At 50.8% G+C, this 21,100-nt stretch overlaps 2 protein-coding genes across 2 annotated transcripts in view; both read right to left on the bottom strand.

Annotated features, from left to right (window-relative positions):
- The window catches only part of F5 (coagulation factor V), a 62,233-nt gene extending 56,290 nt beyond the window's left edge, over positions 1 to 5,943 (bottom strand). The window contains exons 1-2 of the mRNA XM_054712162.1: positions 5,786 to 5,943; positions 2,125 to 2,216 (exon numbers count right to left, since the gene is read on the bottom strand). Coding sequence (XP_054568137.1) covers positions 2,125 to 2,216; positions 5,786 to 5,943 — 250 coding nt within the window. The remainder of the gene's footprint in view (positions 1 to 2,124; positions 2,217 to 5,785) is intronic.
- Positions 5,944 to 8,244: 2,301 nt separating this feature from the next.
- The window catches only part of SELP (selectin P), a 32,366-nt gene continuing 19,510 nt past the window's right edge, over positions 8,245 to 21,100 (bottom strand). Inside the window, exons 8-16 of the mRNA XM_054711518.1 lie at positions 20,430 to 20,615; positions 18,484 to 18,669; positions 16,541 to 16,726; positions 15,487 to 15,696; positions 14,027 to 14,212; positions 13,138 to 13,257; positions 10,708 to 10,738; positions 9,638 to 9,693; positions 8,245 to 8,816 (exon numbers count right to left, since the gene is read on the bottom strand). Of these exons, the coding sequence (XP_054567493.1) occupies positions 9,639 to 9,693; positions 10,708 to 10,738; positions 13,138 to 13,257; positions 14,027 to 14,212; positions 15,487 to 15,696; positions 16,541 to 16,726; positions 18,484 to 18,669; positions 20,430 to 20,615 (1,160 nt within the window). The 3' untranslated portion in view covers positions 8,245 to 8,816; position 9,638. The remainder of the gene's footprint in view (positions 8,817 to 9,637; positions 9,694 to 10,707; positions 10,739 to 13,137; positions 13,258 to 14,026; positions 14,213 to 15,486; positions 15,697 to 16,540; positions 16,727 to 18,483; positions 18,670 to 20,429; positions 20,616 to 21,100) is intronic.

The raw sequence follows: 21,100 nt of genomic DNA, 5'->3' as shown, positions 1-21,100 counted from the left end.
CTCCCTGCCCACTGGGCAGGCATCGGTCTTCAGACCTCCAGTCCTGCAGCCCGGTCTGGGCTCCGGCTGCGGAGTGGGGGGCATGGTGGTTCCCGTTCAGGCTCAGCCAGAATCACACCCACCTGACGAGTGGAAACAGGGGGAGGTACGAATGGCAGAACGAGGCTGGGAGGGGAAGGTCACAAGTCAAGGGTAGTGTTCAAACCCAGGTCTCCTCATTCAGTATCTGAGGCTTTCCCTGGACACCAGATTTGCCTCCTGTATCAACTACTACCAGGATCCAAAGATTAATGAGATGTCATCCCCTGCCCTGGCCGGTTTGGCTCAGTGGATAGAGCATCGACCTGTGGACGGAAGGGTCCTGTGTTTGATTCTGGTCAAGGGCACGTAACTGGGTAACAAGCTCCTTCCCAGCCCAGGCCTTGGTCAGGGTGCGTGCAGGAGGCAACCAATTGATGTGTTTCTCTCACATCGATATTTCTCTGTCTTTCCCTCTCTCTTCCACTCATTAATGTTTCCTGGCTCACTTTCCCTTTACCCACCTATAACTTAATTTAATTAAAAAGTTCTTAAGTGTGTGCTAAGGTTGGAGCTAGAGTTATGGACGTGAGTCGACTCTGCAGCAGAGGCTAGGAGAGCCTTGACCCTCCTGCCCATGGCTACAAACTTAACTTGACGAGGAACCTTCCTGCCCCTGGGAAGGCAGTGTGCCTCCTACCGCAGCTGATCACATCCTGTTTCTTCTGAGTCCGACTCCGTCCATCAGATGACTTTATCTGCTCCTTTTCTATTGGATTCTTCCCTTGAGCACTTAGGTATTTTAAGCCACTGAGTCCTTTTTTGTAAAACTCCAAAATACCCTCCAACCTCTTATTCCCTTTCAGAACTACCCTGTCTCTCCTCCCATGTGGGGCCAGGTTTCAGGAAGGCGTCATCTCTGAGTTCCCCCCGGGAAAGGAGGTAAAGAGAGTTTCCAGAGGGGAGCATTAAATGTCCTAGAAATGTCAAGTCGGGAAAGACCTGGAAAGAAACTGTTGGCTCTGGCATCCTCGCAGCCATAGGGACCTCTTCTGAGAGTAATTCTAGTGGCTCCCTCAGAGCAGGTTAAGGAGGGAGGGCAGGGAGAGGAAATGACACCACAGGGAGTGAAATGGGCCGTTCATATAGCGACTGGTAGTGAAGGAGAGGGGAGAGAAAGGAGAGTCAAGCAGAGTGGAGGGGAGTTTTGTTCCAGATGAAAGTTAACCTGAACATAGCTGTATTTTGTTTTACTGTTAATGGGGAAGGCTCCAGTCCAGGAAATAGTGCAGATAAAGGGAGATCCGAGGAGACGGGGAGAGTGGGATGATAGAGAGGCAGAAGAGGGCATCTGGGACAGAGGGCAGGTCTCGCTGGTTGGGGAAGGCTGAGTGAATCAATGACCGGGGACCCAACTGGAGGAAGTTCTCGCTTGCTGACCTCTGTCGTTCCTGTGAAAATATGGTGCCATAGTTCAGACCCCAACCCATTCAACCTGCTTTCCTTGATTAAAGAAATAAGGAAGAAGAGACTTTTTTTTAAAAAAGTGACAGCTATTGTGTACAGCACATTAAGTAAAACAGGAAAGACAGACGCAGAAGAATCCAGAACAGTCACTTGCAGTTCGAGTGCAGGGAGCCAGGGGAGGAAGGGACCGTTAGCTCAGGCTCATCGCACCCTCAGCCTGGGCCGCCTGTCTTGTCCCCTGTGGCACCCACAGCACCCACAGCACCCAGTGCAAGGCCCGGTCCAGAGTATGTGCTAAGTCAGATGAATGAACACAAATTCAAACACTGAAAAGACCTCTTCAGCTTCTTGGTCGATGTTAAAAACAGCTGGCTTCCTGGGCGGGTCACTCGTGGCCTGTGAAATCACACGGGGCCCGGCTTGCCTCAATTCTTTGCTGTCCCTGTTTTGAAATTCTCAATAATGTGAATTTCATTTTCATTTTGGCCTGGGATCCACAAATTATGTAGCCTATACTGGTTAAAAACAACAAAAACACACATTTCTATAAAATATCAGTAAATGGATGTTTTAGATATAGATAATATCAAAGAGATTTATCTTTAAATTAGAGAATACTAGTATGTGTTTCATGCTTACCTGAAGTTTTAGATTGTGGTTTTTCTTTCTGAAAATATGCTTCATACTCTCTGTAGACAATTTTCTTAAAAGTTGTTGCAAAAGGATTCAAACTGGAAATGAAATACAAACATTTATTTAAAATGTATGTCTGACATCTATTTATGTTCAAAAGAAAAAAAGGAAAGAAAGAAAGAAATCTCTCATGTCCTAGGAACAATAGTATTTTTAATTATATTTCAGAAACCTGTGGCTTTATGAATATGAACAATAAATGAAGCTGATAACAAAAATTGCTGGTCTCTTCAAGAATATTCTGCAGTGATCGTCATTCTGTCACAAAGTAAGCCTGGCCTAACTAATCCTGTTACTCAGAACCCATTTTCTAAAGAAGAACCCAAGATGGTCATGTGAACCCAAACTTTAGGTTTAGAGTTTAAATGATTAAAAAACAGTCAAATCTTTTATGAATAAATATGTGGGCTCTTTTCAGCTGGTCAATCAAATACAGAGGTAAGCTATGGGCCACGTTGTAAAGAACTGATTTGGTGGGTCCTACTTCTGGTTGAGAAGTTGGCTATGGTAATCGAGTAAAAGCCCCGGATTCACACTGGCAGCAAACAAATGAGCAAACTAACTCTCAGGAAGTTTAAGTAACTTGTCCATGGATAAGTGGTAGAGCCAAGATTCAGAAAAGGTGGAACCATTGTGTTCCTGGTAAAGACTTCACAGAGGGAGGGAGGAGATTCCTGGGATACTTTCCAGGCCTCTTCTTTTGTGTCCCTAAAGATGGACACATCATTCTGTCCTCGTCTCAAACTCAAAGATTAAGGTAAAGAGAAGAGAATTGGGGGACATTTCTTAAAATGTCTAAACCAGCTGACCAGATTGGCTTTGTCAAGCTTCCTAACCTAGAGACAGTGGCCCAGCCATAGTCAGGGCATACGTGGGAGACCCTCCCCAGCTGCCGTGACCTCTGCGTGTTACAGCGGCTGGGCGGACGGGTGAGTCAGAGTGTCTGTTTAAACCATGTGGTGTTATTAACTGTGTAACCTTGAATAGCTTACTAACTCCAATAGGTTCCTCAGTTGCCACAAATGTGAGATGGGAATAATAGTAAGATCTTCCTCTCAGAATGGTTAGAGTATTAAATGAGTTGTTACCAGCAAAGGACTTAGAATGAGCTAGTAATAATTTAAAAGGTAATAAAAGTTGGTGTTTAGCCTTCAGGTTTTCCCAGCAAACAGAAAAATCTGTAATTGTAGTAATCCTTGTAATGTTTTTTGTGAGATATAAGAACTGTGTTAATGTTTGGGGGCAGAATGAGTAAGTGCTTTTGGAATGAGCAGCTATGGAGGCAATGGGTTCTCAGTGGAATAGGAACTGACCCAAGGAATATGGGTGCTCGGGGTGTGGGGGGAGCAGACGGTGAGGACAGGGAAGTTGAAAATGAACTAAACGACCTCTAGAGTTCTTAGAGCCCAAGGATTCTATATGTTGATTTTATCCCTAATGTGGGATTCCATTTTTATTTATTTGGTTTATTGTTAGTAAAATTGAAAATTAATCCTCCTGCCCCAACCCAGATCTCTAAATATAAGAATATAGATGATGGCGTAAAAGCTCTACTAGGAAAAATCAGTCTTTTATGTGGAATAAGTCGAATAGACATGTGTTTTCTAACACATTTGATTGCATATATTGTGTGAGCATACTGAGGCATATTTGTTTTGATTTTGAAAAAGTTGAATGGCTCCTGGAAAATAATCTGTCGGAACAGAAAGTTAGAGATGATACGAATTCAAATATGCATGATGAATACGTACGCATTTTTATTTTTATTTTTATTGATTTCAGAAAGAAAGGAAGAGGGAGAGATAGAAACATCAATGATGAGAGAGAATCATTGATCAGCTGCCTCCTGCACACCCCCACTGGGGATCAAGTCCACAATCTGGGCATGTGCCCTTGACCAGAATTAAACCCGGGACCCTTCAGTCCACAGGCCAACGCTCTATCCACTGAGCCAAACCAGCTAGGGCTATATATGCATTTTAAAAATATCTGTTACTACATGCATGTAATGACTGAACAAGTTTTCTTAAGGGAATTTTTAGAAACATTCATTTCAGGCCTTCAGCAAGAATAATAGACACGTTTAACCTCTAAAGGCATTGTTCTGCTAATTTTAGATGAACTAAAGGGAAAGCTCTTTGCTTTGTGCTAAAATAGACTTTGGCAAGGGGTGGAATTGACTGCCAAATGTTGATTTCCTTCTAGTATCAGTTAGCTCTCGGTGCAGGACAATTTAGAACAAGTTCTTAATTTAAGCAGCCAGATACACAGATTTTCCACAGGAAAGTACTAGAGGGAAATGACATGATTTGAGGTTCAACATGGAGCCTTGGTCTGGGTTATCCTCCTATGGTTTGGATTCAATCGTTGATACCAGAAGAATGACTCTTCCCAGGATCCTGGGAACTCAGCCGCAGAGCAAGAGGGTGGGACGACAACCGTGGCTCCCTGTGGACTCACCACGTGAATCCGACTTTGGACCCTGTGGTCCTGCCCCCAGCTTCCAGCATTAACTGTGTAAGAAAGACCACACTTCCCAGCATAGCACAGCGGCCACAGGAAAGCCAGCAGCAAGTCCGTGTTCCCACGCGCAGGAAAGACCCGTGTTGGGAAGACTTATTTTCCTGGGGGTTTTAGTTCATGGCAGTTCCGTACAGTGTGCGTGGGAACTTGATTATCTATCACCTTGAAGTGAAATGTCTAAGATGATTTATATTTTTTTAAAAAAAGAGGGATTTCTTATTATAAGACCAAGAGACTATGTAATACCCTCCAAAATAAACCTTACTAAGGGAATTTTAAAAGGGTTAAGGTGATACACGAAAAGACTGAAAATAGTACAATATCTCTTGGTAGTTCGCTTTGTAATTGTAAAAGGGGAACATGGCTTTCGCAATCCAAGTGTGATGTTAAGTTTAAAAAAATTGAGTCACACTAAGAGGTTTACCATTAAAACAAGTAAAAATATAACCAACTGGAAATATTGAGCAGATCCTGTAATTTGTCTCATTTCTGGGAAGTTTTATTTTTAGCCTTTCAATTGGGAAAAGTAATTTCCGACTCAAAGATATTTTATTATTTAAACCTCCTCTTAGCTGCATCTCTGCCTTCTCATAGGGACCCCACTCAAATTGCCAAGATTAAGTGAAGAAGAAAGAATAAAAATGTTGCATTCTTAGGGACTAATGATGTTTTGAAAGTCATTTATACGAAAACAACAAAATGATGGCAGTCGTTATGGAATAACCTGCGTATACTGAAGTACAAGCTTTAGTTTTAGAAGATGAAGCGATGTAGAGAATGGAGTAAATGCTATGCAACTAGAAGTTCCATAACAATTCTAGACTGCTAGAATTCTAGAACAGGAGTTTGCAGAGGGCAAAGTTTGCAGAGGGTGCTGGTGCTTTTGAACCAATCAATACATTAAACCAACAATCACTCATACTAACTAAACTGTGTTATCAGCAAACTTGAAAGCAGCATCTAGCCAATCAAACTGCATCTTTTCTATATCTTCATTCTCCAGGCAGGATCAGCAAAGGGAACGCCGCCTAAGACGAGTAGAGTAAGTTCCCACAGAAGCCCGCGGAGGCCACCCCAGCCTTACCTGGGGTTTGTGGGCTCCGGGCGGTAGTTCCAGCTGATGCCCTGCGCAGCCACATAGAACTGCCTCAGCCGCGCAGCCTCGGCCCCCGTGGCCCCCCAGCCTGCCCAGCTGGAGCCCAGGACCAGCAGGACCCAGAGGCAGAGGCAGCCTGGGGACATGGCTCTTTCCTGCTCCTGCCCTCGGCGCCCCAGGACCTGGGCAGGGCTCGCTCAGCCACTCTCCGGCAGCACCGCTGGGGCTGGGCGTCCGCTGTCCCCGCTGCAGTGAGCTCGGGAGGCTGTGGGTGGCAGTGTCCTCCTGCAGCTTCTCCAGGCGCCTCAGCCGCAGCCTCAGGCTGTCCCGCCTCCTGGGCCCTTCCAGGAAGAGGGGTTGGCGAGGTCACTGCCCCAGGAGACAGGAGGAGGCACCCAGATCAGTGACTGTTTTACTACAGGTGACGCGCGAGCGCAGAGCGCAGAGCGCAGAGCGCAGAGGGTCCAGCAGGTGGGGCAGTGCCCAGGGATGCATACACCACAGGCAAAGGGCTCCCTGCACTTCCAGCTGCTAAGCCACGGAGCAGGAGCCCTCAGCACCCCCACAACACTGCCTGGGGCAAAGTTCACTCTCGCCAGACCCTCTGCAGTTCCCAGTGCCATGGGACCCACCACCTTTAAGCACAGCCCTCTCCGGCCCCGAGGAAAGGGCGCGTGCACTGTGCCTGGGCACAGGGATGTATCTCCAGCAGGTGAGGAAGCAAGGGGATGAGCGAGCACAAGACCGGGCTGTCGGCCTGGACCACTTACTGGACTTCTGCCCTCGCTCTGTTCTGTTTTGACCTGGGCTGTGGCCACTGAAGGCAGCAACAGAGAGGAGGGCTTCACCAGTCTGTGTGTGTGTGTGTGTGTGTGTGTGTGTGTGTGTGTGTGAGAGAGAGAGAGAGAGAGAGAGAGAGAGAGAGAGAGAGAGAGAGAGAGAACCAGTGGACCAGGTTTCAGTCCCACTCACAAGCTGTCTTGGATGCGTTCCTCATCCTCTTTGCTGCTCAGATTTGCCATCTGCCCAGCAGGGGAGATGGTAACAGCTTTCCCTGATAGTGTCGGTGGGAGGATAAAAGAACACTGTAACGTGTGCCGCTCCTGGAAGTGGGAACGCACTGAGCAGTGTTCATTATCAGGGCTGTGTTTTTCCTGCCTCCAGAGTCCCTTACGTTCCTGCCACCTGCCTGTTTTCACTCTGCCTTATGGTCTTGTTTGCTATTGACAGAGAATCAGAGAATTATATTGTCTGAAGCATCCTGATGGCTTGTCCCCGGTTCCCTGGACCTACGTGCCTCCCAAGCCCCTGCCTTAGGATTTGTCTCAGCAGATTCCATAAACTGTCATGGGCGCCTTGTGTGAGGTCACGATGAAGCCAAGCTCTTCAACGCTTCACCCCCTACACACGACCCTCTGCCCTTGCCCCTTGGCTGATATTATTCTGTAACGTAGAATGCCCATCCCCCCCACTCTCTAAAGGCCATTCAGAGTTCTACTGTCGCCTTGATTCGGGGCTCGAATGGGCTTTTCCGTTTTGTGAGCTCCTCCAATGCTCTTCACATACATGTCATGTTGGTTACCCTCTGGTACTTGGGGTGGGTGTCAGGACACCCTGTATCTATAATATCAGCTGGGAACCCATCCAGATTCCCTGGGGAGCTTCACGGAGTGTAGACTCTGCCTCCGGAGACGGGGCTGATAATGGTCCCGTGAGACCTCGCCTAGTGATTGGCAGTCAGAGATACTATTGACAGCATATCCGGGAACCTTTAAAAGCACGGTGTCCCTCAACCCCAAGGTTCCTATCAAAATTCTTGCAAAAGTTTTGTGACCTTCGGTTAGACTGTTTCACCATTTTTATTGGCATGTTTGTCTGTGTCATTCAGTGTGCATGGCATGCTTATTGCCTCACAGTCACAGAGGCAAGACAGCTGTGTTTGATTAGCTCCAGATAACACTGTGTAACTTTCCACAGCCTATTTATCAAACCTGTGATTTATATATATATGTTGATTTCAGAGAAAGGGAGGCAGAGGGAGAGAGAGATAGAAACATCAATGATGAGAGAGAATCATTGGTCAGCTGCCTCCTGCATGTCCCCTACTTGGGGATCAAGCCCACAACCCAGGCATGTGCCCTTGACAGGAATCAAACCCGGGACCCTTCAGTCTACAGGCCGACACTCTATCCACGGAACCAACTGACTAGGACAATAAAAAAATTAAAGAATGTGTAAAACACATCCATTCTACCCTAGGACATTCAGGTGATGAAGACTCTTTGTGCTTCTCTGGTTTTCTTCCTGTGGGAAGGTGGTGCGACATGTAATTGCCGGCTGATGGGAGGGTCCAGCAGTAAAGTTGTTTGTTATATTAATGTAAACAAAGTGATGGACACAGGCCCTATTGAACAAAACATCAGATACTATAACATGGCATTTGGGGGGATCCTTTTAATGCACCTTTGAATATGGATCTTTGGGGGAGAGTGACTTGGAGGGACCAGCACAGTGACAGGTGCCTTCCTGTCCTGGTTCTCGGTGGTTTGCAGCCTCTGGACGCCTCTGCAGCAGGGGTCTAAGCGGGTCATAGACACCGCCCCGGGGGCCCGGAGGCCTTACAGAAACCCCTCCAGGCAGAGACGCCGCCTCCTTCCAGAAGTCCAGGAGCCTTCCTCCAGTCCACAGCTGAGGAGCCGTTCTTTCCCCGCAGTCTGGTCCTCTGGTGGCTCAGAGGCTCCGGGCTTTGGCTAGTTAGTATTTCCAGTGATGGCCGGCAGAGCCGCGGACCCTGCAGCAGCACGCGGCCCGGAGAGGGGGCAGGAAGGGCGGTGCATGCGGAGTCCGTCTCTTCTGCTCTGGTCCAGAGCTAATCTAAAGGAAAGGCTCGTCCTTCCTTCACACGCATTTACCGAAAACTGCAGCGGTGCGCTCCAGTCCGTCAAGTCTCGCAGGAAGCCCGATGTTCAACAATAGCATCCTCTGAGGTGGAGTGAGGTGACCAAGAGAGGGCAGGTCTCTGAAAAGGACCCAACAGAAATTAATGACATTTCCTTTTTAAGAAAAATAAAAGAAAGAAAGCTCTCTTCATATCTGTTCCCCCAGGCCCAAGATAATCTTTCTGGGGGCCAGATTTTCTGCCATCCAGGCTACTTTTCTTAGACTCCACACTCCCTGAGCTGTTTGGGAGAGACGTGTCGGGCTATTTTCATTTTCCCAGAAGGCCATAGGGCATTGGCTCCATAAAAGTTTGTAAAATTTTTCCAGTGGTCAAGACGTCTGGTTCTCAAGCCACAATGTCAATGTCACCTACGCGTCACTGAAGGGAATGCCATCCATCCTGAAATAGGTGTCACTAGACCGTGTCACCCTGGGGTGTGTGTGTGTGTGTGTGTGTGTGTGTGAAAAAATCCTCATATGAACGCTCTTTCTATGGTCATTCTACTGTCATGCCTGTCCCCTATGCCAACACAGTTTCCTTCATGGCTTGAAAACACACTACATACTTAAAATTTAACTCATGATTGTACAAAGTCAGACTTTAAAATCTTCCCCTTCACCTTACTGTTCTATTTCCTTTATGCCTGGCCAGTGTGGCCCAGTGGTTGAGCATCGACCTATGAACCAGGAGGTCATGGTTAGATTCCTAGTCAGGGCACAAGCCCAAATTAGGGGTTTGATCCCCAATAGGGGGCTTGCAGGAGGCAGCCAATCAATGATTCTCTCTCATCATTGTTTCTCCCTCCACGATTCTTTCTCTGAAACCAATAAAAATATATTTTAAAAACAAACAAACAAACAAAAATAAACAAATAAAATATGCCATCATTAGTAACTTACCTTAAGGGCTCGGGTCAAATGCAGCATTTGTAAAAACTCCGTATGTCCCCAGGTGGCTAAAGAACAGAAACACAAAGATGACCTGCCACGTGGTGCTTAGCCCATGACCACAGTCCATGACATAGTTTCTCCAGACGGAGGGTCACCGCCCACCCCTGGGATTCTGCTTTAAAAGGGAAAGAAGCAACGCCAACAGGGTTTTCTAGATGTCCCTTACCAGCGCCTTTCATACCCAGGTGCAGCTGTTGTTGATGCCTTGGGTGCTGAATGCCTGCTACGCCCCCTACAGGGCTGCAGATTGTTCCCGGTGAGAGGAAGTCCTTACAAAATCCCTATCTTGATACCTGACCATCAGATCCCCGCAGGAGTGTTCGAGGTAGCACTGCCCCCTACAGGCGCTTTTTAATTTTCACAATGATCAAGAGTTCTATGGACATTGGCGGCAGGGACCGGGCTGCTGATACCCCAATATGCATGGACACAAGACAACTGTCCTACGCTTTGTACGACTTTAGAGTATGTACGCAGTATTCATGCAGGTGAAAAAATCTCCAAGCCCAGAACCTCACTGCTTTACATATAAATACGGTGTTTTGTGTGTGTTGCTTTTTTGCATCTTCTAAAATGCAACTGCCTTGTGAATTGAAGGAAGATTTTATCAGGTTTTCCAAACGTTCTACCAATCATTCATCACTTATCACTCAGGCTGGCAACGCCTCTGGGGCTTTTTGAGTCACTGTTACAACCTTCCTGTCAGTTGTCCTCTCTGGCTGGTGCCTTCCTAGTGGTTCTACCCAAAGGTGCCTCTGATGAGCTCATGGGATCCGCCAGTGTAGTGCCCCAGCTTTAGCCTTTTATTTCTACAATAAATCACTTTCCCTCCTATTGTTATTGATTCTATAGTTAGGGCACTTACTGGTTTTTAAAACATGTGTAGTTAGGATATATTATCTGTGCATTTCGTTGTGTTGCAAGAAAGGGGTGTTATGTATAATCATTCTGACATGTTATGGCGAATTAAAAAGTCAGACTAGAAAAATGAGCTCAATCATAAAACAGTTCCACCTTACCTGTGAGGGTTCAAAGGGTCTTTCCCATCATCTGAAATAAGCAAGAAGACACCAGTGATTTGTTAAAAGTGGAAACAGGTACAGGAGAAAGGCCATCCAGGATGGGAGTTATGGGGGGCGTCGGTAGGTGGACTGATTTTCAGGTGACTCATTAAAGGGACAAGCTTCCCTGAGAGGCAGGGCCCACACCTGTCATGTAACTCCAGAGTCCTCTCACCTCTCACCTCTCACCTCTCACCTTTCCCCTTTCCCCTTTGCCCTTGCAGTAGCAGCCTCCCCTCCTGGGTCTGGTGCCTGCCTCTTGTCTGGTTTTGGTGGTGGTTGAGACCACTGGTTCTCAAAACCCATTTCTTTGGCACTCGAGGCCCCTGTCACTCATCCTGTGTCACAATCCCTCAGCCTACACTTGGGCAAGTTAATTACGTAAAGAAACCCATCCCAACGAAACAGTGGCGGTCTCCCTCCGTGGTAACCGAAGCGATCAAGGGCCTTCTGTCCTAATCTAAACCATGAGCCATGATAGTGGGAACGTAAAACACGGCAGCCGTGCTATCAATGGAAGCACCTCGTGGCTAACAACGTTTTCAAGTATCAGGTCAAGTGAAGAACAAGTGTTTTTATTACCGGGCATCGCTGAGCTCTAAGGTGATAATGGATTTGCAGGGGAGGGACAGAGTAGGCAGCACTGTCCTGAAATTGACCACAGAATCCTAGGACGTTTAACATCCCATTGGTCACATCAAGGGAAAGCCCCATCCTCACAAAAACATGCATTTCTTATTGAAGACACTGGAGGATGGGCGCTGCTGGCCCTCTCCTTGGTCCAGGGGGCTCCCTGGAAATGTCTCTAAACTGAGGAAAGAACTTGGGGAAAATGCAGGAAGAGTGTGGTTCCGACATAGCATGGAGCGGTCTCAGGAGCTCTTGCGTCTGCCTCTGAGTTTGGTTAAGCAAACGCCGATGCTGCATGGAGAGACTGGGGGGCGGGGGGGACCTTTGGTTTTCAAACAGTGTTACTCCTTGTCTGTTGTCCTCTGGCCACCCAGAGGAGAGCACTACACAGCCAGCCTCAGGGCCGTGGTGGCTTTGTGACGGAGGGGTCCTGCCCTGAGCAGGGAAGGGTAGGAGCCGGGACTCCCTAACTCCAGGGGACTCCCTAACTCCAGGGGGACTCCCTAACTCCAGGGGGACTCCCTAACTCCAGGGGGACTCCCTAACTCCAGGGGGACTCCCTAACTCCAGGGGGCCTCCCTAACTCCAGGGGGACTCCCTAACTCCAGGGGGACTCCCTAACTCCAGGAGAACTCCGGCAGGTGCTTTTGACAGAGACACTGCCTTACCTGGCTCTGCACAGTCCCGGCCCCTCTGATGGCCCTGGTCACTTTCCATGAGGAACAGTGAGGAGCCCCATAAGCTTATCCAAAGAGGTTTCTGAACTCAGGGACAGGCTAAGCATTTGGGCCAGACAGAGGAAGGATGCTCTGACCCTGAAGAAATGGCCCCTCCTTTCATCCCCGGGCCAGAGCTGTTGTTGATGGGCAGCCTGACAAACACGTTTTCCCTTATAGGGTCTCCATCCGTTCTGGTCCCTTCCCGGCTTAAACCCGGCATTAGCTCCACACATGTCCCTGCGAACATACATCTTTTCATACCAAGTCATGAGCAGGGAGGCTCTTCATGCCTCCAGCTTCCTTTCTCGCTTCCTCCATGAGCCTCTTGGGGTCGGACGCCCTGCACTGCCGAGCGTAGCACTTCCCCACCTGCCTCACCTCTAGGTCCTTCCAGATCTTTCCTCCTGGAACTGCTTCTGCTCCCCCCCGCCACCACCCCCCCCGCCCCCGCAAATCCCTCCTATTCGTCAAAGTTAAGCTGCAAAGAGCCATTCTGAGCTACCCAGCTGGTTGGGACCCCTCTGTTTTGTGTCCCTGTAGCACTCGGGTTGTAACTGTGTCCTAACCCAGTCCCGCCCTTCAGCGTTAACACGGATCTCACTTGCCTATCCCCACTGCTGGATCACACATGTCTCCATCTCAGGGACCAGAAGTCAGGGTCCCACCACCTAGCACAGCTGGTCAGTAAATGACAGAGGCATGAAAGAATGGTGGAGGGGATGAAGGAGAGAAGCAAGACATCATTTCATTTAGTTTTGGTGATAACTGAGGTTCCCTGGACCAGGGGCCCCCAAGTGCCAAAGAGGGTGGGTGTTGAAAAGTTCAGATTTCCAAGCCCATGTCCAGATCTCCTTCCATGAGGATCTGAGCTTTTAGAACGTTCTTCATTTTTATAAAGAGAACCGAGGGCAGTCAGTCCTCAAGGACACGGTTTCTTCTAATGCAGGTGTTCTCACAGGGGCTCTGCTGCAGCTGCGGCCCCCCGCCCTCCCCACATCTCAGGAAAGCGGAAGCGAAGGACCGCCTCCCTCCCAGTTACCTTTCCGTCTGCACCGCCTCCTGAGCAGAGCCAGGAGCGTGCCGCCCATCACCAAGCCTGTTGTGGAGGCCACAGCTCCACCCAAGTACGTCAGCGCTTCCTGGACGGTCAGCGGCCCCGCTGCAAGCAAGCACACACACACAGACTTAGGGTGCATTGCGCCGAAGACCACCCTCCCAGCGGGGCCCCGGGACCTGAGAGGTGCGATCCCGTGGGGTCACCAGAGGCCCTGGCCGCGCTGGTAACCTGGGAGTCATAAAACCACGTTTTACCCCCAAGGCTTTAGTGTCCAACGCAATTTCCGAAGGAGTCAGGGCAAGGATGGACTAAAAGGAGTTAAGTGGCCACATGGTGGACCCAAGGAATGGAAGTTTGGGCAAATAAAATAAACCCTGGGTAATTTTGGTTGCAATAAAAAATATAGTTACAGGGGGGAAAAAAAAGTCATGACAAGCTGTGGAGGAAAAAAAAGGAAGAGGAAGAAAGATGATGGATGGAATAACCCTTAAAAGCAGATGGGGCTTCATGAAGGAGGTCTGTGGTGTCGTTAGTCTTTAGAGGTGTGTGATAAACAAAGGTCCTCTGAGATACGTGAGGAATCTGCATATGATCACCTCCCGTTTAAAACATTTTGAAGCTTCAAGATGTAGTACCTCCCCAGATTGCAAAGCAACCAGAGGATTCATGTAATAAATCTGAGCTCTGCAGAAGGAGGGCCATTGCTTCTGACCCCCTCAGCTCTGCGAAGGCTTGATTCATTGTGAAACGCTTACCAAATGCAGGGAAAACCCCGTGACGGAAAGCGAGACCTCTGCCAGAAATGCAGAGAAGAGCACGATTTGGTTATTTTCCGTATCCCCGTGGCTCCTGAAACTATAGGAAGACGTACCGTCGCAGGTGGGCGTGGCCGCTGACCACTGGCCGTCCGGTCCGCAGGCTGCCGCCGCCGAGCCATTGAGCGCCCGGCCCTCCGGACAGTGGAAGGTGCAGGTGGCGCCGTAGCTGAAGTTGCCCCAAGGGCTGGAGCAGTTCATCAGCACCGGCTCCGCCATGTGCAGCTCGGAGCACTGCACAGCTGCAGGAAGGAACAGGGACAACAGTCATGGCGCAGGAGGGGAAGCGAGACCGTGGCTTCCTGTCACCTGGCTGACAGGGCCAGAAGGTGAGAGAATAGGAAAGGTCAGGGAGGACGCCCTCACTGGTTTGGCTCAGTGGATAGAGCGTCAGCCTGCGGACTGAAGGATCCCAGGTTCGATTCTGGTCAGGGGCATGTACCCTGGTTGTGGGCACATCCCCAGTAGGAGGTGTGCAGGAGGCAGCTGATCGATGTTTCTCTCCCATCAATGTTTCTAGCTCTCTATCCCTCTCCCTTCCTCTCTGTTAAAAAAATCAATAAGATATATTTTTTTTAAAAAAAAAGAAAGGTCAGGGAGGAGACGAGCCGCTCCCGACATCCACATCAGCTCTTCCAACATCTCACAGACCGAGACACCCTCTGGGAGGCTGCCAGCCAAGGAATTCGGTGGGCACAGCGTGGCCTCCAGAAACAGCTGCTGAGGGATCGGGCAGCCCGGCCTACAGAAACACCACTGACAAAATCCTGCTTCTCAAAGATGCTGTTGTCCTAAATGTTACCCTCACTTCAGTGGACAATTAGCTGGCATGTGAGCAGGTGCTGTTAGATGTTAAACATGACGAAAATATTTCCCGAGGATTCAACACGGCTGGGCTCAGGTTTGAAAGGAGTGGAGACTGCCACCCTCGTTAAACTGGTTTTCCAGAAGCTTCAAGTCATTCGCCTTAATTTGTGGACAGGAAGCTAGAGCTCAAGAAATTAACTTGAACTCAGATAAACGCCGAGAAGTAGCCACGCCGCAAAGCGCGGGGCTGTGCTGTGCTTTGTGGGGAAGACCAAGTGGGAGAGACCATGGTTCATGCACAGGCGGCCGCCCTGCGGGGGTCACGCATGGCTGTCTCCTTATTTGGGTGCAAACCATGAGGATGTGGAATGTCTACTGTCCCCTCGTCACTAGAGCTGAAGCTTGCATTGCAGCCTTCACGGGGCTGGTGTGACGCCAGCGTGCTTGGTGCCCTCACACATTTTAGGACGTTTACAGCGCGTCCCCATCAGGTCTCTGAGTGCCAGGCTTCAGCGTGAGGCGAAGGGAAGGGGGAAGCGATGCGCTTGCCGCATGCGACGGCCGCTTGGGATTGGCGTGGACTTCGTGGAGGAGCGGACACTCGAAGTGGCCGCTGGGGCTGGACGGGGTGGCGGCAGGCGGGTGCCCTGCCTGGCTCGGGGGCCCGAAGCATCGGTGTCCGGTGTCCGAGCTGCCGGCCCTCACTCACCTCTGCACGCCGGGGTCGCTGCTGTCCACCGTCCCGACCGAGCGCACCGCAGAGCAGCCTCTCCCCGGAGCTCGAACCCCGCGTGGCATTCAAAGTGACAGGTGCTATTCAACCCAAAGGCTGCCAGAGGGTGTCTGCAGGACATGTCTCCCTGCCCCGGGGCGACGAGGGCTGGGCAGCGCACCTCTGCAGGGGGCGCCGGCGCTGCACCTGGGAGGACACGGGTGCACTGAGAGAGCATCGAGACGGGACTGTCCTGGGATAACCCCTCCCCTCCTCTCATCCAGAGGCGGCTCTAGCAATAGCCCCTCCGGCAGCGCAGGGAAGCCGGTGCCAGAGGCATGGAAACCAGGTGGAGGAGAGAATGTGCAAGTGCCCTTGGAGAGGGAATCCTTCTAGAAGAAACTGGGAGGTTACTGTCACTGATATTAACTGAACAAGCCTGGGGTGGGGTGGGGCTGGGAGGAGGGGGTAAGGGGAAAATGGGGGAGATCTGTAATATCGTCAACAACAATAAAGAGAATTTAACTCAGGAGAGCTGGTGTGGAGATCTAGGGGACGCAGTGGAAGCCAAATGTGTATGGGCTTCGTCGGGAGGTGGACGGGCCTCCGGCCTGAGATCGGCATGGAGTGTGAGGCGTGGAGGACGCCGCCGGCTTCGTCGCTAACATGGCACATGGCAGAAAACCGGCCTCTGTGCTCAGTTCCTCCACCCCCACCCTCTCCTGGCAAAGCAGCAGACCCACCCACCGACCCAGTAAAGCTCCTAGAGAGAGAGGCCAGAATCGTGGAGGACAATTTCTGCTTACGAATCAGTATATCTTGTATCAAAATATTAAAAAAGTCCTGTCACTCCTGATACATTTAGATATCCAGTCTGTGTTCCCTGGGCCCTATTTCATAATAAGAAGTGGGGCTTTAATAATAATAATAATAATAATAATAATAATAATAATAATAAATGTATGGCTGTTGCCCGGTGAGAGCCATGCACTTGTCACTATGGAGGAAGCAGCTTGCAGAGGGCGGCCCCAGGGCGGGGGCGCTCTGCTACCTTGGCAGGTTGGCGGAGGGGCCGTCCATCTCCCAGACGCTGTGCACTGCACACTGCCGGACCCCTGCAGCTCAAAGCCCCCGCGGCAGGAGAAACGGCAGGTGGAGCCGACACCGAATTCTCCGCGAGTGTCCGAGCAGTCCAGGCTCCCCCGCTCTGGGGCGGATAATTCTGGACACCTGGTGGCTGGAGAAGCGAATGGAGAATCTCAAAATCTTCACGTTCATTCGGAAGCTTTGCTTTGCGCCAATCCCTTCATTCGTGCACTCAACAGACATCTACTGGGCACCTACGCTGCCAGGTGTTAGGCTGGGCAGCGGGCACCCCGCAGCAACATGACGGTCATCTGCCCCAGGGGCGGGAGGAAGGCGGGGGCTCACAGACCGGGGCGGGCAGAAGTCACAAAAATGAAGCAGTCCCACTCCAGAAGGCACAGTCTCCTCCTCTTCTCTGTACCCCTTCTCCTCAGAGTCCCCAGGGCCCCCGGGGCTCCCACTGCCCTCTGCTCCTGGGTGTGGTCCAGGGCCTCACCCCGGGCCTACCTCCTGCCAAGACTGCTTCCTCTCAGACACCCGGCCTCCTCTCCACGCTCAGCGCACCTACCACTGCAGTGAGCACCTCTGTCCTCACCGCTTTCCTCTGTTTGGATCCGGCTGTGTCTATTCCACAGCTCCGGCCCCGACAGCTCAGAGCCTTCTGGCCAAGCTCCATCAACCCTGGGAGTTCCCTGAACCGGCCTCGAGCTTCCTGCCCTGGCTCTCGCTCACACCACCCGCATTCCCTTCTGCTTCCCCTGAAAAACCCCACTGGTCCTCGGGGTCCAGCCAAACACAGCCTCTTGGCAGCCGCTGCCGACCACGGCAGCCGGAGGTCCTCGCAGGGCATAGCATTTCAAGAGGTGGTGCTGGGTTTTTAAGCAAAGATGCTAAGCAAAATGAGCCTTCGCTGGCGAAGGCATTTCTTTCAGAACAGCCTTGGGTTTAAAGAAAGAATAGTCACTCAGCTCGCCAGTCACCCAACATGTGTTGCTCAATGATAATCCTAAGTGCAAGAAGTTAATGGGGAGAAAGACACAGGACTCAGAGAAATGTGCGACTGCAGTCATGTATAAACGCAATCCCGAGGCAAATGGTTAGTCAATCAGAGTCTCGTGTATTCGTCCCCTTGGCAAATGCTCATTGAGCCCCACTTGAAACCCTGCTGTGTGAATTGTGGGGCCCACGGGGAGGCGTGGCCTGTGAGTGTTAGATCTCCGTTGAGCAGGAGAGGGAAGATGACTCCTCATGGGAGCAGGTGCATTCAAACGAGTCAGGGCTGGAGGGCACAGGCAGGGAGGGGGCTGGGCAATGCAGGCAGAGCCACGCCCCGGGGGGCCCAGGGTTCCAACGAAAGAGGAGTCTCTGTGGAACCCTCAGAAACGACCTCTCACATCGCACTCTGTGGAACCCTCAGAAACGACCTCTCACATCGCACTCTGCGAGGGAGACAGGACTCCCCCGTCACCGTCCCTGCTTGCAGGGTGGCCCAGCCCCTCGGATGGTGCCAACACCATGCGGAAACCAGGGACCTGGGTCAGTGCTGAGGGTTAACCATTCATGGACAAGAATTCCTGTACGGGACAAGAAGAGGGGCTGTTTGCTAAGTCTACAGAGCGAATTTGGAGAATGAGGTGGCAGCACAGCTATAAAGCCCGAGGGCACGGTGACAGTTCTGATTCCCCCCCACCCCCGACGCCCTCCACCCCCGTTGGCTGAAGCTGCTGTCGGGTCGGGGTTGGGTCTAGGCCCTGGGCAGGCTGGGCCCGCAGGTGGAAGGCAGATGCCTCTTCTTGTGGATAAACGGCCACGATAAATGTGTGGCTGTTGCCCGGTCAGAGCCATGCACTTGTCACTATGGAGGAAGCAGCTTGCAGAGGGCGGTCCCAGGGCGGGGCGCTCTGCTACCTTGGCAGGTTGGCGGAGGGGCCGTCCATCTCCCAGACGCTGTGCACTGCACACTGCCGGACCCCTGCAGCTCAAAGCCCCCGCGGCAGGAGAAACGGCAGGTGGAGCCGACACCGAACTCTCCGCGAGTGTCCGAGCAGTCCAGGCTCCCCCGCTCTGGGGCGGATAATTCTGGACACCTGGTGGCTGGAGAAGCGAATGGAGAATCTCAAAATCTTCACGTTCATTCGGAAGCTTTGCTTTGTGCCAATTCCTTCATTCGTGCATTCAACAGACATCTACTGAGCACCTCAGCATTTTCTGAGGAGGGGGCAGGCCTCAGAAATTACAGATTTGACAACCCTGTCGGTTGCATATATGATTTAAAACTTTAGTGAGATCATTCTCACGGGTTTTTTTTTTTTTTATTGTTTGGTCTGAAAATAGAATGTGGGAAGACAGAGCTCAAGATAAATGTTGATGGAATAAATGAATGAGAAATAAGTGAATGAGTGACGTCCTAATGCTGTCACCCACGAATGCTCTGGCGTCCTCAGGTGCTTGTCGTGTGTCTTTCTAACAGCAGGTGGCGGCATTTTGTGTCCTGTCACCTGCAGGACTCTTGGCCAGGGAAGAGCTCCGGAGATGACCTTGTCTGCTCCTCTCCGAATGGAGAACCCTGCCCCCTAAGGGAGTGACAGGACCTTCTAGAATGGCACGTGACTTCCAGCGAGGCGGATGCAGCTCTTTGGATATTAATCTAGTGCTCATTCCACCAAAAAGAATAAATAACATCTTAGCTGTTTTTCATATAATGCTAATAACCAGTTTCTATCAACACATTCTCTCATCTGGCCACCAGGCACTGCTGTTTCTCACGTTCACTTCAGCAGCCATAACTGCAGCCTGAGCGGGGGCAAAGAGCAAGTTCACAGGCAACGGCCCCTGCCCCTGGGGGGCAGTGTGGTGCAGTGAAGAAAACACCAGCCCGTGGGAGGACTGGGCCTGGCTTCAGATGCAGGCACCACACTTCCTGGCGATGTGCCCCTGGCCTGCCCTTTCTCTCTCGGGCCTCAGTGTCTGCATCTCTAAGATGGGGACGTAGCCATGTGAGGCTCGTTGGGTGGGTTGGCTGTGGTAATGCCTGTGAGGCAGCTGGCACCTGGTACGCAGCGGCAACTAGCCCCTCCGGTCTCATGATCACTGTGCACACTGAGCAGCCAGCCGGCACAATGGTGCCTTTCGGAAGTAAACGTGGCTTATGAATTAATTAAGTCAGTATGTTTCTGGTTTAGAGAATACTGCATGCCAGACTTTGGGGGGAAATCAAAGGCTGGTAAGATCCAGCCCCCGCCTTTGATGGTTCCATTAATTCGCTCTCAGTAGGATTGGTGCTTGAATAAATTTTATCAGGGAATGATCAGCTTCAATTCAACAGGAATTTGTCACGGCCCCACTTTCACTCTGTCTAGTTGCTGCTGGGGGCACAGAGATGAAGAAGGAGCAGTGCCTGCCCTCGAGGAATGTATAGCCACATAGAAGTGTATTGGGCGGGGGAGCACACGGTAGCCAGGCCCTGAGCTCCTCGAGGGGCGAGATGAAACGATGCCACCCCTGACATCGGCTCGTCTGGGCTCAGCTGTGCTCAGGAAGGGTGAACGCAGGAAGGAAGGAGCGGAGAGTGGAGCAGAAAAAGGCTGTAAGGGAGGAACACAGAACTGCGGCAAACATCGAATGCCATGCTGACACGAGGATACTTAATAAAACTCTAAATGTTCAACTGAAGTTATTGTCCTACCGAGAGAGAGAGAGAGAGAGAGAGAGAGAGAGAGAGAGGAGCTGCCTTCGGTCTAGATCAACATGCTTTGTGGAAAGTGTGTTTCCTTCAGTTTAAGACAGTTTTACATAAATCTCATTCTATGGCTCTGCCCAAGAGAGAAGCCATAGAAAACACAGCTTGGTCCTACCTGCACAGGTTGGTGGGGAAGCTGTCCAGTGCCCAGATGGGGTGCAATCCAGCCTTTCTGGTCCAGATAAAGAAAACCCCTCGTTGCAGGTGAACTGGCATGTGGACCTATAGCTGGAGTCTCCCAGGGGGCTGACACAGGTCATCGTTCCATTCTGTGGGCTTCGCAGAGGCGTGCAGGTGATGGCTGCCAGGGCAAGAGGGGGGGAGAGAGAGCCTGTTTTAGAACTCAGCAACCCAAAATCTGCATGTGTGAATGTGTGTTTGAGTGTGAGTGTGAGTGTGTGTGCACGTGGGTGTGAGTGTGTGTGAGTGTGTGTGCACGTGGGTGTGAGTGTGTGTGCGTGGGTGTGAGTGTGAGTGTGTGTGAGTGAGTGTATGTGAGTGTGTGTGAGTGTGTGGGGTGTGAGTGTGTGTATGAGAGTGTGAGTATGAGTGTGTGGGTGTGTGTGAGTGTGTGTGTGTGAATGTGTGTGAGTGTATGTGTGAGTGTGTGTGTGTGAGTGAGTGTGTGTGAGAGTGTGTGTGGGTGTGTGTGTATGAGAGTGTGAGTGTGAGTGTATGTGAGTGTGTGAGTGTGTGTGAGTGTGAGTGTGTGTGTATGGGTGTGAGTGTGTGTATGAGAGTGTGAGTGTGAGTGTATGTGAGTGTGTGAGTGTGTGTGAGTGTGAG

Source organism: Eptesicus fuscus, chromosome 22, assembly GCF_027574615.1.
Source record: "Eptesicus fuscus isolate TK198812 chromosome 22, DD_ASM_mEF_20220401, whole genome shotgun sequence".
Taxonomy (NCBI): Eukaryota; Metazoa; Chordata; class Mammalia; order Chiroptera; family Vespertilionidae; genus Eptesicus; species Eptesicus fuscus.
Note: the sequence above shows the minus strand (reverse complement) of the source record. Positions and strands in the feature narration are given on the sequence as shown.